At 55.4% G+C, this 13,995-nt stretch overlaps 2 protein-coding genes across 2 annotated transcripts in view; both read right to left on the bottom strand.

The window, feature by feature from the left end:
- Positions 1-2,995: 2,995 nt before the first annotated feature.
- PAM16 (presequence translocase associated motor 16) lies at positions 2,996-7,657 on the bottom strand. The gene is made up of 5 exons (XM_079954044.1): positions 7,376-7,657; positions 6,496-6,580; positions 5,377-5,513; positions 3,818-3,883; positions 2,996-3,152 (listed from the first exon to the last, which is right to left on the bottom strand). The coding sequence occupies exons 1-5, from the start codon at positions 7,640-7,642 to the stop codon at positions 3,060-3,062; spliced, it is 648 nt and encodes a 215-aa protein (XP_079810170.1). The 5' UTR covers positions 7,643-7,657; the 3' UTR covers positions 2,996-3,059.
- Positions 7,658-10,933: 3,276 nt separating this feature from the next.
- LOC307203149 (coronin-7-like) overlaps positions 10,934-13,995 on the bottom strand; it is a 124,519-nt gene continuing 121,457 nt past the window's right edge. The window contains exons 25-28 of the mRNA XM_079953720.1: positions 13,697-13,832; positions 12,690-12,781; positions 12,108-12,194; positions 10,934-11,583 (exon numbers count right to left, since the gene is read on the bottom strand). Coding sequence (XP_079809846.1) covers positions 11,578-11,583; positions 12,108-12,194; positions 12,690-12,781; positions 13,697-13,832 — 321 coding nt within the window. The 3' untranslated portion in view covers positions 10,934-11,577. The remainder of the gene's footprint in view (positions 11,584-12,107; positions 12,195-12,689; positions 12,782-13,696; positions 13,833-13,995) is intronic.

The following is a 13,995-nucleotide window of genomic DNA, read 5'->3' as shown; positions in this document are numbered from 1 at the left end:
TTCCTGGCTCAGCCCCCCAACTGACAAGGCACACCCAACGGCTGTGCCGCTCACCAGCCCTTCTTCTGCCTCCCCCCCCCCAATGACGTGGAGGAACTGAAATATTCACTTCCCCCTATTAGCCGTTCCGGATGTTTCAAAGCTGACCTGCAAATCTCTCGGCCTGAGATGGCCCTGCGTGGGGACAGCAGCTGACAAGCCTTCCTTGGTTCCTCTCCCACCCAGGACCCCCCCCCCCCCGCCCAGCAGGCAAGGACACCTCTCCCAACAGTTTCCTCTGGCCAAGATCCGTGTCAATAGATGGGGCCCAGAAGGAGCAGGGAGGTTGGCTGGTCTGTGCTGCTTCTTCCAGGAAAAGCCCTCTGGAGCCCCCTCCCTCCCTTGGAGACAGGAGGGGTTGGGAAGGCCCCAGGATCTGAGGAACAGGACCCCCACGTCCAGGCACCAATGCAGGGGAGAGGAGCAGAGGCCAGGAGGGATGGAGACTGCATCTCACCTCTAGCAAAGACTGCCCAGTCCTTTAATGCCTCTGTCTCCACCTGCAGAAATGGGTCTGTCGTCAAACTGTCCCACCCAACAGGGCTGTTGTAAGGATTGCTCAGACAATATACCTGCTTTGGGGGGGGGGGCAGGAGGCCAAGCAGTCCCCAGTTGGGTCTGGCAGTAGGATGGGGCCAATATTAGCAGCACAAACCCGTCCTATTGGCAAAAGAGCCAATAGGAGCAAGACCTGAGGGTCGCCAGTCACACCCATTGGCTGAGGCTGGGGCAGGGGCCTGACTCACAGGGCCAGAAGGGGGTCTTCTGTAGAGGCTGGAGGGACCCACTGCAAATGGGGCGCTGCTCCAGCCCCAACTGGGGCAGCTGTGAAAGCCACACTTATTCTCGTTTGTGCATCTTGGTTTCTGATGGGGGGGACCCTTGCCGCCCGTCCCAGCAGCAGCAGGAAGGCCCCCTGCTTCTCCCCCCAAGCGCCCATTTCTTTGCTGAAGGAGCCCGCTTCTCCTCGACTGCCCTCCCCAATTTGGAGGGGTCCCTCTGCTTTTCGCTCCAGTCTCCCCGTACAAGGGGGTCCCCACATACCTCTCTCCACGCCGCTGTTTCAGCGGGACCCCTGCTCTGGGCTTCCACACAGGCAGGTTCCCTGGGCCTGCCGCTGCCCCTTCTTCTGACGCACCCCCCCTGCAGGTGCTGGCAGGGGGGAGGCCCTGCACCAAGCCCCCCCCAGCGCTGCCCGGGGCGCCTGGGACCACGCACTGCCGCTCAGCCGAGGGGAGCTGGCCTCCCAGCCACGCAGTGGAAGAAGGCTGAGCCCAGGGCCGGACATGCACAGAGCCCCATGCGCCCCGGGGCCTGATCCTGACCCAGCACGCCTTGCTGACTGACCAGGCCTGCGAGCCGGTGAACGTGTCCGTTTCCTTCCCCGTCGTCTGTTGTCGCTCACTCCAGGCCGCCAGTATTTTAAGCCGTTTCTAAGTGCCTTTCGATTGTAGTTTCTGTTGGATTTCCCCCGCCCCTCTTGCCTCCATCACTGTTAGCGTAGTTGACGACAGGAAGAGATAAGCTACGACCCAGGCCTCTGCGACAAGAGGATGGCTACTATGACGGAAATAATAAAAGTGGATCTTGACACTTTGCCCGGCGCTGCCTGCTGTCTGTCTCCTGGGGAGGGCGGGGCAGGAGGACGGGAACCACACCAAAATATACGTCTGTACACCCACCAAACGTGGTTCTCCGGCAGTTGTGGGACTACAATTCCCATCATCCGTGGCTAGCAACACAAGTGGTCAGGAATGATGGGAACTGTGGTCCAAAAGCAGCCAGAGACCCACGTTTGGGAAACCCTGGTCTGCACACAGTCTCACAAACACGCTCCAACATTAAACGCACACTTCATGCACACCAACACACACACACACAGCTGGGCTCTGCATGCTCACCCAAACCAAAACTGGCACTGAAGGTACAGCAGATCCTGCCTCCTGGAGCAGCGCATGGCTTCCTGCATCCTGCCTCTGCCGACCTCAGGGAAGGCCAGAAGCGCATGGGAAGCTGCTTCCTGACACAGAAGCCAGGCCCTGGCCACATCTAGCTGGGAACTGTCTGCATCAGGGACCAGGAACCTGTGCTTCCCCCGCAAAAGCTCCCGGACTCCCACCCCCCACCTGTTCCAGGCAGCACCCTTAGCGGCCAGGTGTGGTTGGGACTGGAGCTCGCCTTCCGCAGTCAACCCTAGCTGCCCAAGGTTTCAGGAGGAGGCCCTTGCCCAGTTCTGCCTGGTTAGGCCAGGGGCGGAGCCTGGGGCCTTCGTCCTGCAGGGAGTTGCGGGAGTGAAGGGGGGCGTTGGGATGAGCTGGCTAGGAATTGCCTTCAGGCTCCCACAGGCTGTTCAGCAAGCCGCGAGTGCAGAACTTAGTACAGGGGTCAGCAAACTTACCGCGCCTCGGGCCGGTGTCTTCAGCGCCGATTGAGCAGCGGGCCGGAGGGCAAGGGAGCGCGTGCCCATATGCTATTTCCAGTGCACTTCCGGGTCGGAGGAGCACTGGAAATAGCTTGTGTGCATGTGCACGGGCCTCCTCCAACCTGGATGTGCACTGGAAATAACGCGCATGTGCACCAGCTATTTCCAGTGCTCCTCTGACCCAGAAGTGGGCAGCCGCGCAGTGAAGTGCCGGTAAGAGCAGGCGGTGGGGGTTGCCATGGGCCGGATAAGAGTCCCTCGGGCTTTAGTTTGGGGGCCCCTGACTTAGCAGCAGGGTGACGACTGCACTCAGTCCACAGGCTGGGCTGCTCCTCACAGAGCAACAAGCTGTCTGGGCAAATGCCTCTCTGAAAGCTTTGGGAAGCAGATTGCAGGTTTGTAGCTTGGCCAGAGAAGACCCTCCTGGGAGGAGGGAGGCTCCAGTCCCTGCCATGGGTCCCATCCTGGTACTGCATTCTGCACTCCCCCCCCGTCCCCCCCTGGCAACAGACTGCGAGGCCAAGAGCAGCAAGCTACACAAGGGCAATTTATTGGCTAGCTATACTTTAGACGAGGAGGCCGGTGGGAATGGGCTCTGCTACGTGTCTGGCTTGCGCTCTGCGTCTTGTTCTCGCCGTTGCTGCGACTGGATCCGCAGCTCTTCGTCCAGGCGCTCCTTGGCTCTCACCACCTGCAGGGCACAGACTTGGCACTCAGTAGCTGCTGCTGCTGCTCCAAAAAGACGGCAGGAGGCCAACACACACAGTGGGCGAGGGCATAGGCTGTGCCAAGGGCATCCGCCAGAGGGCTTTGAAAACAGCTCAGGAGCAAGCAAGGAAAGGGGGGGCAGGGGTGGAGGAGGAAATCCTGGCTTTGGGGCCTCTTTGATCACTGGGAACCCCAAGGAAATGAGGGGGCTTGGCTAGAAGGAAGTGGGCACAGGGCAGAGGTCATTCAGGTTGACACTTGGGACACATTGCATTTTAATTTAATTTGGGTAAGTTTGGATCTCTGAAAAGGATGCTCAGCTTGCCAATAAGCTACAAGAAAGGGAGGAAAGCCTCTTAATTGCATCCCTTCCACCTAAGGGACTGCCAGCCCTGAAAGCACAATTTTATTGTATTATTAAAGATGATAATAATCCCTGACAGGGACTCATGGCAGCTTACAGATAAAACAAGAACAGCTAAAAACATTGGGGGAATTCACAATCATTAAAAACAATAAACGTTAATAGAAATATATGGATATGATCTATTAAAAAAATACAAATGTCTAAGTGTGAGGGGAACGAGCAGTTTCCCGTGGCTTCATAGGGGGAGGGGGCACAAGCACAGTTCCACCTCCCCAACTCACCTTGGACTGCAGGTAGAAAGAACCCCCCACGGATTTGTCGTTCACCTTGAATAAATGCTCGTAGTTCTGCCAAGGAAAAGCAAACAATACCCGCATGACCAAACTGCCCAGCGGCACGATTAATTGCCCCGTCCCTGCCACGCTCCGGGAAAACCAGTGGACCAAGGGAAGTAGGAGAGCAGCCCGGCTGGATCAGAAGGAAAGGGCCAGCATTCAGCTTCCCTCGCTGGTTGGCCAGAGCCCTCCGGGGAGCCCACAAACAAGGCCCCCCGCCCCCGCCATGCAGGTACCATTTAACTGTCATGGCTAATAAGCACAGGTGGTCATTTCCTCCTCTGTGAGTTTTAATTAATACCTTTTGAAGCTACCTAAGCCATGGGGGTGACTTGTGGCAGGGAGTTCCACTGATCCACAGCCCTTCTTAATGTTGCTGGACTACGGCTCTCATCAGTTGCAGCCATCCTGGCCAGGAGCTGAGTAGGACTTAAGAGTGTCAGGCAGGGACATGGGAGACCAGGGTTCGAATCCCCGTTTGGGCCACGGAAGCCCCCTGGGTGACTTTGGGCCAAGCTACTGCCTCTCAGCCCAACCCACCTCACAGGGCTGATGCGAGGATTAAATGGGGGGGGGGGGAGAGAACCGTGCATGACCCTCCAGCTCCTTGGAATAAAAATGCTGGGATATAAATCCAAGGAATAAACAAGCAACATCTGCAGGAAGGCTGCATGGCTCAGTTGTGAAGAGACTCAGCTTTGGGATCAGCCACTAAGTTCTAGCCCAATGAGAAATACTGCTTCCTGGGGAACCCAAAGGAACAAGAATGCCCACCATAACCCTGAGATTAAAATCAGTCTCATGCTCTACCGACTCTGAGTTCAGTGGACCAATGATCTGACTTGGTATAAATTATTATTATTATTATTATTATTATTATTATTATTATTATTAGCCAACCTGAGCCCGGTCTTAGCTGGGGAGGGTGGGGCATAAATAAAATTTATTTATTTATTTATTTATTTTTATTCATACCCTGCCCATCTGGATGGGTTTCCAGAGGCACTCAGGGCGGCTCCGAACAGAATATTATTATTAATAATAAAGCAGGCGCCACCACCAAGAAGGCCCTCTGCCTGGTTCCCTGTAGCTTGGCTTCTCGCAGGGAGGCCAGAAGGCCCTTGTCGCTGGACCTCAGTGTCCGGGCAGAACGATGGGGGCGGAGACGCTCCTTCAGGTATCCTGGGCTGAGGCCATTTAGGGATTTCAAGGTCAGCACAAACACTTTGAATTGTGCTCGGAAACATATTGGGAGCCAATGTAGGTCTTTCAGGACCGGTGTTATATGGTCCTGGTGGCCACTCCCAGTCACCAGTCTTGCTGCCACATTGTGGATTAATTGTAGTTCCCGGGTCCCCTTCAAAGGCAGCCCCACGTAGAGCGCATTGCAGTAGAACAGTTTCCTGTATCCCTATACAAAAGCTCTGAAAGCAGAATTGTGGGTCTCAATCACCCAGGAATGCGACTTGTACTCTCCCCAGCAAGCCTGAAAAGTTGGTATTTACCTTCTGAATGTCCTCTGGGTTGAGCTTGCAGACGTTGAGGATCTGCTGGGCCTCCTGCAGGCTGAGGCCAGAGACGCTGGAGGCTGCTTCCGACTGAGGCCCTGAGCGCCCTCGCGCGTCTGCAGCTGCTTGGCTGGCTGCTTGGAAAAAGGGCCTCGGTTACCCCTCTCGGTTCCCCCACTCTGGAGACATCAGTGACAGGTACCTGGCCCACCCCCACCCCCGAGAAAGCCACGGGCCACATTGCAACAGGTCAACGAAGCACGGGAAGGCCCTGGGAGAAAAAGAGGCAGCCCACAGCGTCTCCCCCCCCCCCCCCGAAGCATGGCAGAGGAGAAGGGGCAACCACATGACACTTGTTGCAGGAATTTATGTATAGGTTGGGGGGGGGGGTTGCCCCTCCAGCAGATCTCATGCACATGCAGCCCACTACCAAAATCAGCACAATCACTTTTGTGACTTTTGTGATTTGTCCCCACAAAACACTTCATCACAGTTTCTTCCTATCTATTCAAAGGGCCTTTGCTGCACGATACCAAATGTAAGAATTCACTGATCAATGTATCTATGTACTGGCTCACTGGGAAAACTTTAGAAATTCATATAGACCTGTGAGCTCAGCTCCTCAGCAGCCCCTCTGCCTGAGTGATAATCCCTGGCATCCTGATACCTGAGTGCCAGACAGGTAGCCATTCCAGAAAGAACAAACCCAGATGAAGACAAAAGGGTGGGATGAAATTGGCTGTTAAACAGGGAAATGTAAAGATCTCTTTTGTTCCACTTGATGGGTGTTTGGTGGAGGGCAAGGGGAACCATGGGGCAGGGTCCGGGATGCTCAGATTCCGGCCACCAGACCTCCCCTTTCATGACGTAACCGTGATGTATGAGTGATGTAGTTTGGGGGGGCTGTAACATGGGGATTAGCAACTAATAAAAGTTTGGGTTCTCTTTTGTTGGGGGCTTCCATCTTGTTCCACCTGGTGGCAGGTGGGGGTCCTGTCGCCACAGTCTTCAATAAAGACCAAGCCTCCTGGCTGCTGTTTTGCTCTGGTCTTCCTGGCTGGCGTCCTTGTTTTTTTGTCCAAGGGAGCCCTCAGATTTCTCCGTTAACACACTCACCTGCGAACTCCTGCCGCAGCGCCCGGGCAAAGGCTCTGCCCACCACCTGCACCCCCACGAGGACGATCTGTGCCAGGTACTTGGCCTGCCAAGGGAAAGGTCACCAGGGTCAGGGCATTCGCCAGGCAGTTGCCACCCCCCCTTCACACTCTGTTGCTGTGCTGCTCACTGGAGCAGGTTGCTCCTGCCCTTGGGAACTAGCCCCCTTCAGTGCTCGGATGGCAACGGCCACTGAGCCCCCCCCCCCAAAGCCTCTCTGCTGGGTCTTCGTTTGGGGGGCAGCGCAAGGCCCACCCCAACCCCGAATGGGGATGCCACTAAGCCGGGGGAAGGGGGGCACTTAATTGGGACCTGAAGCTCTCTCTCTCTTGGGGGGGGGGTCCTTAGGGTGGGGGTGGGCTCCAGAGGAAGAAGCCCTAGGCACGGGGCGGGGGGGGGGGAGAGAGGAGGCCCCGGATGCTGGAGACTTGGCTCAGCCCTTGCTAGGGAGGCGAGGAAGGAAGGAAGGGGCGACTGAGGGCGAAGGAGGCAGGTGGGCTGACGCTGCACGCACATCACACAACCTCAGGACCGTGGAGCTGGAAGGGACCCCGGGGGTCATCTAGTCCAGCCCCCTGCCACATTTCCGCCCCACGACCCCGGGGTCCAGAGACTCGAGAGGCGCCAACGGGAAGCAAAAGGGAGGCGGCGTGGTGGGTGGGGAGGGCAAGGGGAGCCTCGGACGCCTGGGTCCCTTCCTGGGGCTCCGAGGGAGAGGGCGGGGGCCAGGGAGGGATCTGAGCGGGGGGGGGCGCACTGCTCGGACGCCTGGGTCCCTTTCCCGAGGGGGGCGGGCGAGGGGCTCCCGGACCCCCTCCCCCCTCCGCCCCCCCCGACTCACCATGCCTCTCCCTCCCTCCTTCCCTCCTCCCCCCTCGGCGGCCCAAGGGCGAGATGATCCGGCGGCTCCGGGGAAGGAGGGCACCATAGAGACGAGCCGGGCCGGATGGAGAAGCCTCTTCCGCCTTCGCGACCGGAAGCGGACCCCGTAGCGGCCTTGGGGCCTAGAGCGCCTCCTCGGGGTCGAGGGCGGCCCCTGGCGGCCGGGAGGCGCGCGCAATGCCGGGATCGCTGCCGAGCTGGAAGGAAGGGGCCACCCAGTGGCCATCTAGTCCAGCCCCTCGACGCAGGAACCGCGGCTAAAGCATCCCTGGCAGGCGGCCTCTTTCTGAAAGCCTCCCGCGAAGGAGAGTCCACTCCCCCCCCCCGTATGAGGAGCTGGAGCCCTGGAAGTGCGGACTTGGGAGGGGCACCCAGAGGCCATCTAGTCCAGCCCCGGGCAATGCAGGCAGCGGGGACGGGGTGAAGCGGCGCCTGCACGCCCGGCTGTTAAAAGCACAGGAGCAGAGAGTGGGGATGTAAAAAAGCGGGAAAGTTCTGGGAAATGATATATAATGAGATGAAAAAGATGTTGAAATATACATTTATTAAGAAACCAGAAGCAGTTTTACTTGGCACTGTAGGAGATGATATTAATAGACAGGACTGTAAGTTGTTTTTATATGCAACAACGGCAGCAAGAATATTATTGGCACAAAAATGGAAGCAAGAAGAATTACCGACGAAAGAAGAATGGCGGATGAAATTAATGGACTATGCAGAATTAGATAAAATTAACAGAAAGGATTCGAAACCTGCAGGACCAGAGATTCTTAGAAGACTGGAGTAAATATACGAACTGTTTGAAAAGTAATTGTAATGAACAGATTATGCTAGTAGGAATGCAAGAAGTTTTGTAAGGAGGAATATTCGAAATATTGCAAGAAACTCTATGAGGAGAATTATTAGTTAATGATAACTAAGAGTAATAGAGAAATTAAGAAATGTAGAATAAGTGATAAAGAACAGAAAATCATCAGAGGTTGTTGACGGAAGTCTAAAACATTTTATAAGATAAGAAGTTATGTTGAATGATTGTTGAAAATGATATGTAAAAAAACCAATAAAAATGTATAATAAAAAAGAAGAAATAATAATAATGATAATATTAAGGTGGCAACTCCGCCAGTGGCACCGGACTAGCAGGCACAGCAAAAGGTGGCATTTTCTTCAGGGAACAACGTCCGAGTCTCTGAGGGGCCAGCGCCCAGTTTCCCACTGAGGCCAGCCAGTCCTTCCTGGGACCTTTTTCTGTCCTCCGTGGGTGGTGCTGGCTGGGTTGCACTGGTGCCTTTTGGGCGGTCATCCCCTCCTCTTGAATGGCACTTTCCCACCCTCCCCAAGTTCTGGACACCTGGGGCCTTTGCAGGTATTTGCTTACCTTTAAGAAAACATACCGTATTTTTTGCACCACAACACTCACTTTTTTCCTCCTAGAAAGTAAGGGGAAATGTCAGTGCGTGTTATGGAGGAAATGCCTACAGGTGGCGGGGGGGGGGATCTGCTGCAGTTGTGAGCAGAGGATCCATGGTTCCCCTTCCTTCCCTCCTCCGTGGCTCGCTTTGGGAGAAGAGCTTCTGAGTAGGGAGGAGAGAGGGATAGAGAGCCTGCTTGCTTTAAAGGAGCAAAGCGGGAGAGGAGAGGAGCCGCTTACACGAGTGTAAGCGGCTCCTGTCCGGTTGGCTCCTTTAAAGCAAGCAGGCTCTCTGTCCCTCTCTCCTCCCCACTCAGCTCGCTAAATAGCATTATTAGCAGCATCCTTCTCCACACCCCCCATGCGTGCTCCTTGTCCCTTGAGTGCTTTTCCTTCCCTCCCCACTTAAAATGTGGTTACAAAGCACGGATCCACATGGATCCTCAGGATTTTTGCACTGGGTCACCCCAAATTCACCATCAGATCACATAGCATGTCCAAAAAAATCATGCACCCACTGTTGCCTGGGGTCGCAGTGGTGCAAAAACGTGGTTACAAAGCATGGATCCTCAGGATTTTTTCATTGGGCTACAAACTCACATGTCTGTGGCCACAGCATGAACCACAAAAATCATACATCCACTGTTTTGTTTAGAACATTTTTTTTCTTGTTTTCCTCCTCTAAAAACTACGTGCGTGTTATGGTCTGGTGCATGTTATAGAGCAAAAAATACGGTAATTGTACGTGGAACAGTGCAACCAGTCTCAACCGTGTTTCACAGTTTTGGGATCTGTGCAAAAGAGCAGGTTGGAAATGTGTGTGTTGCAGCTGGACCCACCAGCAACGCCCCCACCCCCAAAGGAGCACATACCCACAAGGTCAAGCGAGGACACAGCTAAAGTAAAAGGTTTTGGGGTGGAATATAGGGGGAAGCTGCCCTGTCCACTTCCGAAAGGGAGAACAAAGGAGGCTCTGCTTTGTCGTGGGAAAACCTTTTCTTTTATTATGGTTTTTCCTTTCCTGAGTCCTCTAACCACAAGGGCAAATTTTATGTTTAATACGGCTGCTTTGTACCAAAGCAAAAGCAGAAAAAGAGCTGTTTTGATGCAAACGCTGCACCCTTTGGAACAGGGGTCAGCAAACTTTTTCAGCAGGGGGCCAGTCCACTGTCCCTCAGATCTTGTGGGGGACCAGACTATATTTTGAAAAAAAAATATGAACTAATTCCTATGCTCCACAAATAAGCCAGAGATGCATTTTAAATAAAAGGACACATTCTACTCATGTAAAAACACGCTGATTCCCAGACCATCTGCAGGCTGGATTGAGAAGGCGATTGGGCCAGATCCGGCCCCCGGGCCTTTGCCTACCCATGTTTTGGAAGGACAGCAGCAAAATGAAAGTATAGAAAGTACAGACAGGTGAGGACGGTCCCCAGGTGGAAAAAAACCCATGCTCACAATGTGCGAAGTCCTCTTACATGCACATTTATAGTGGATTTAAATCTCTTGTCTGATTATTCCTGGATTGGGATAAATCTGAATTTAATGGGGGCCAAGAGCAGCTGCCAGTTGTTGGAGGAGATGATCATGGGGCAACCCCAAAAGGTATTGAGGCACGAGGGGCTTCAAACCCACAGAAATCTCCTGCGTGGACGAGCCCAGGATTTGTCACCGGAAAAACCCAGGATTCCCAAGCCCAACTTCTTTCTTGACCTGACCCAGCTGCTTCTGGACTTGGATCATAAGCAAAGCCCTGCTGGATCAGGCCCAAGCGCAGCAGCGCACAGGAACTAAGGAAGGCAGGCATTTGCTGTCATGGAGGAGGAAGTGAGAAGTTTCCCTCTGGGAGAGTGGCGCCCCTTTTCGCAGGCACAGAAGCCACAGCCCACCGGCCCAAAAGTCTGCAAGGCAGAACCAGGGTCCGTAAGGCATGTGGGGGCCGCAGGGGGCCTCCAGGGGCCAGTGTGACACCAGCACCCGTCCTGGGGCGCAGAAAGGTCTACCAGGCTGGGCCGGGTGCTCTCCATCCCTCTAGGGGGGGAGAAGAGTCGCTTTGGGGAGAAGGCTGGTGTTTTGAATAACAGACACAAGAGGCAAAAGAGCTGAAATTGACATTCTTTCAAGTTACACTGGCAGGGCAGACACAGAAGGCGAGCTTTGCCCCGAGGAAAAGCCTGGCGAGACAATTTGGGGCGCGGTTGTGACGGAAAGACACGCACACCCTCGTAAAGGCAACCCTAGAGCTGCAGGGAGCAGAAGGAGCCCCCCAAACAGCCTTCCTCCGCTCCCAAACGAGTTTGGAGACCCCCAAAGCCACAGGTCCCTCGTGGATGGGCCCTCCAGAGGGGCTGGGGGCCTGGCAGGCACACGGCAGGTCCAAAAGTCGACCTGGGCTCAGCAGCCAGAAGTGCCGGTCGATCTGTCAACGTGGAAGCCGAGGCAAACTTCTGCCTGGGGGGCAGGAAGCGGGGCAGCAGCCCAGACGAAGGAGGGTCCAGGGGGAGGAAGGAAGATTCGGCGGGCAGGATCTTCTTGGCATCTTCAATGAGGTGTAGGCAGGCGGCGGCCCAACCCAGGGTGGCAGTGTTGGCGCAGAGTGGGGGAAGAGGAGCCTGGAAGTCAGCCTGCTCCTCCCAGGGGGGGCCTGAGGTCTGGGCACCCTCCAGTCCACGGAGGAGAGGGTGGCTGCAGGGGGTCATCCGGGCAGTAAGGCCACTGCGTGCGGTCCCTGCTTGAAGCGTCCGCCGTTAGTCCTACGGAGTAGAAGAGGGAGAGAGAGGAGGGATGGATGGATGGATGGGAGAAGCCAGACTGGCCACTGTTCTGGGGTGTCTCTTGCGCTGGGGGTGCTGGGAAGACCACCCTTGCCAACTTGGGAGGGGAAGGGACACGGGATATACCCCAGAGACCACCAGCCCCCCGGCCTAGCCCTGGGATGGGGAGGGGGACATAGCTGTCAACGTTTCCCTTTTTTAAAGGAAATTCCCTTATACCGAATAAGATTCCTCACAAGAAAAGGGAAAAGTTGACAGCTATGGAGGGGGAACGTGGGCAAAGCAGCAGAAGATCAGATCAGAACAGAGTGCCCCCCTCCCCCACAGCACTCCTAGCGGGTGCCTTTTGGGCCACAACTCCCACCAGCAGAGCCCCCTGGAGGGTTACAGCGAAGAGCTGGGGGCAGAATCACACCCAAGGCACCCGGATGGGCACAGGCGGACAGGCACGGCTCTCTTCCCCCGGGCATGGCGCTTCTGGGGGGCTCCTGCCCAGCTCTTACCCACTCCTCTTCATCCACTCCTTCGAAGGCGTCCTGAGGCAGGGGGTCGTCTCGGTTGCCCAGCTTGGCCACCATGGCATTCAGGAGCTGCAGGGGAGCCAACCATTGCCAGGATGTGGGCACGAGAAAGGGCTGACGCGTCTGCCACCCCCAAGACCTTCCCCCTCCTCATGGTGCCCCCTCAACACTTCTCTGTGGGGTGTATTTCTATCCCTCCTTTTTCTCCCTGAGGAGCTCAAGAGGGCGGCCGTGGGTCTCCTTCTCCCCCTCTGATCCGCCCAACAACCCTGTGAGGAAGTCTCGGCTGAGAGGTCACCTTGCAAGCTTCACCACCAAGTGGGGATTTGAGCCCTTGTCTCTCCTAGCCGGACACTAACCACTATGCCACACTGCCTCTCTGTGGTCTTTTGGACGGAAGATGCAGCTGCTGCTGCTGCTGCTGAGTCTGAGGTGCCTCCCCAGGGTGCATTTGCCTCCCCCCCCCCAGTGACAAGGCCGTGGGCATCAGGGGGAGCTTGCCAGCCCCCTCCCCTCCTTCCCCTGCCCCCCAAGCCAGAGCTGCCAGCCCCGCAGGGTCCTCACCTCCTCCTTCTTCTGCTCGTCCGACTTCTCCTCCAGGTAGACGGAGGACGGGACGTATTTCCGGCTGGGAGCCTCCTTTGGGGCTTCGCTCACTGCGGAAGGAGGTGGCATGGCAGGTCAGCGGCTGAAGGGGCCTGGAGCCAGATCACCAGGGGGCCCTTTCCTCAGCCGCAAACCCACCTGGGGTCTCTCCAACACAGGAAAGGCCTTTCCCTGGCCAGAGGGGAAGCCCAGCGGGGGGGGGGGGGCTTTCTGTGTGCTGAGGTGCTGTGCCCCCAGCAAAGGTTCTCTGTTCCTACCGCTGTGATTTCCTCAATGCCACCCCTTCACACAACAAGCCAAGGGGCAGCCAAAAGGGATTCCTGAACCCTTTCTTTTTTATATATAGATATGTGTGTGTGTCTGTGTGTGTGTGTGTGTGTGTGTGTGTGTGTGTGTTTTAACATATCATTTTCAACAGCAATTACGGTAAACATAATTTTACATCTTATACAGTTTTTTTGACTTCCATCAAAATTTTCCAGTCTAATCACTTAGTATACATTTCTTACTTTCACTATTACATTTAAATCTCATAACTAATATCTGTCTTCTTTTCCTATTTTGCAGTGCTTCATATCTTTCTCCTTACAAAACTTCTTGTAGTCCTACTAGTGTAATTTGTTGATTACAGTTGCTCTTCAAATAATTCGTATATTTCTTCCAATCTTCTGTGAATCTCTGGTCCCGCAGGTTTCGAATCCTTCCTGTCATTTTGTCCAATTCTGCGGATTCCTGCACCCTTTCGCTGAGCTCCCTTGGAGGTCTTTAAGGAGAGCTCAGGTGGCCAACTGCCAGCGATGCTTTGGCTGTGATTCCTGCACTGGGGGGGGGCGGGGGCGGGTGGACTAGATGATTCTAGGGGTCCCTTTCCAACTCTACAACACTATGATTCTATAAACCCTGAACTCTCTGCAACAACAACAACACACACACTGATGCACTCCCCCTTGCCCCCTGCCACATACCTGGGGTCATGTCTTTCGGCCGGAGGCTGACCTTGCGGTGCTGACCGTCAGAGCCGCCCAGCCAGGCAGCGGCCGACAGGGCTGGTTCCCACCGCACCTCCGTGGGAGGATAGAGGTCGTCCTGGAAGAACTCTTTCTGTGGGGAGAAGGGGGCAGGACAGAAGCACGGAGGGCATCAGTCCGTGGGTCACTCAGCCTGCACACCCCACATGGTGGGAAAGTTCGGGAGAGAGAAAGGATTCATTCGTGCAGAGCCTAACCTGTGGAACTCCCTCCCACCGGAGGTGGCGATGATGACC

Source organism: Podarcis cretensis (assembly GCF_951804945.1).
Source record: "Podarcis cretensis genome assembly, chromosome: 14".
Classification (NCBI taxonomy): domain Eukaryota; kingdom Metazoa; phylum Chordata; class Lepidosauria; order Squamata; family Lacertidae; genus Podarcis; species Podarcis cretensis.
Note: the sequence above shows the minus strand (reverse complement) of the source record. Positions and strands in the feature narration are given on the sequence as shown.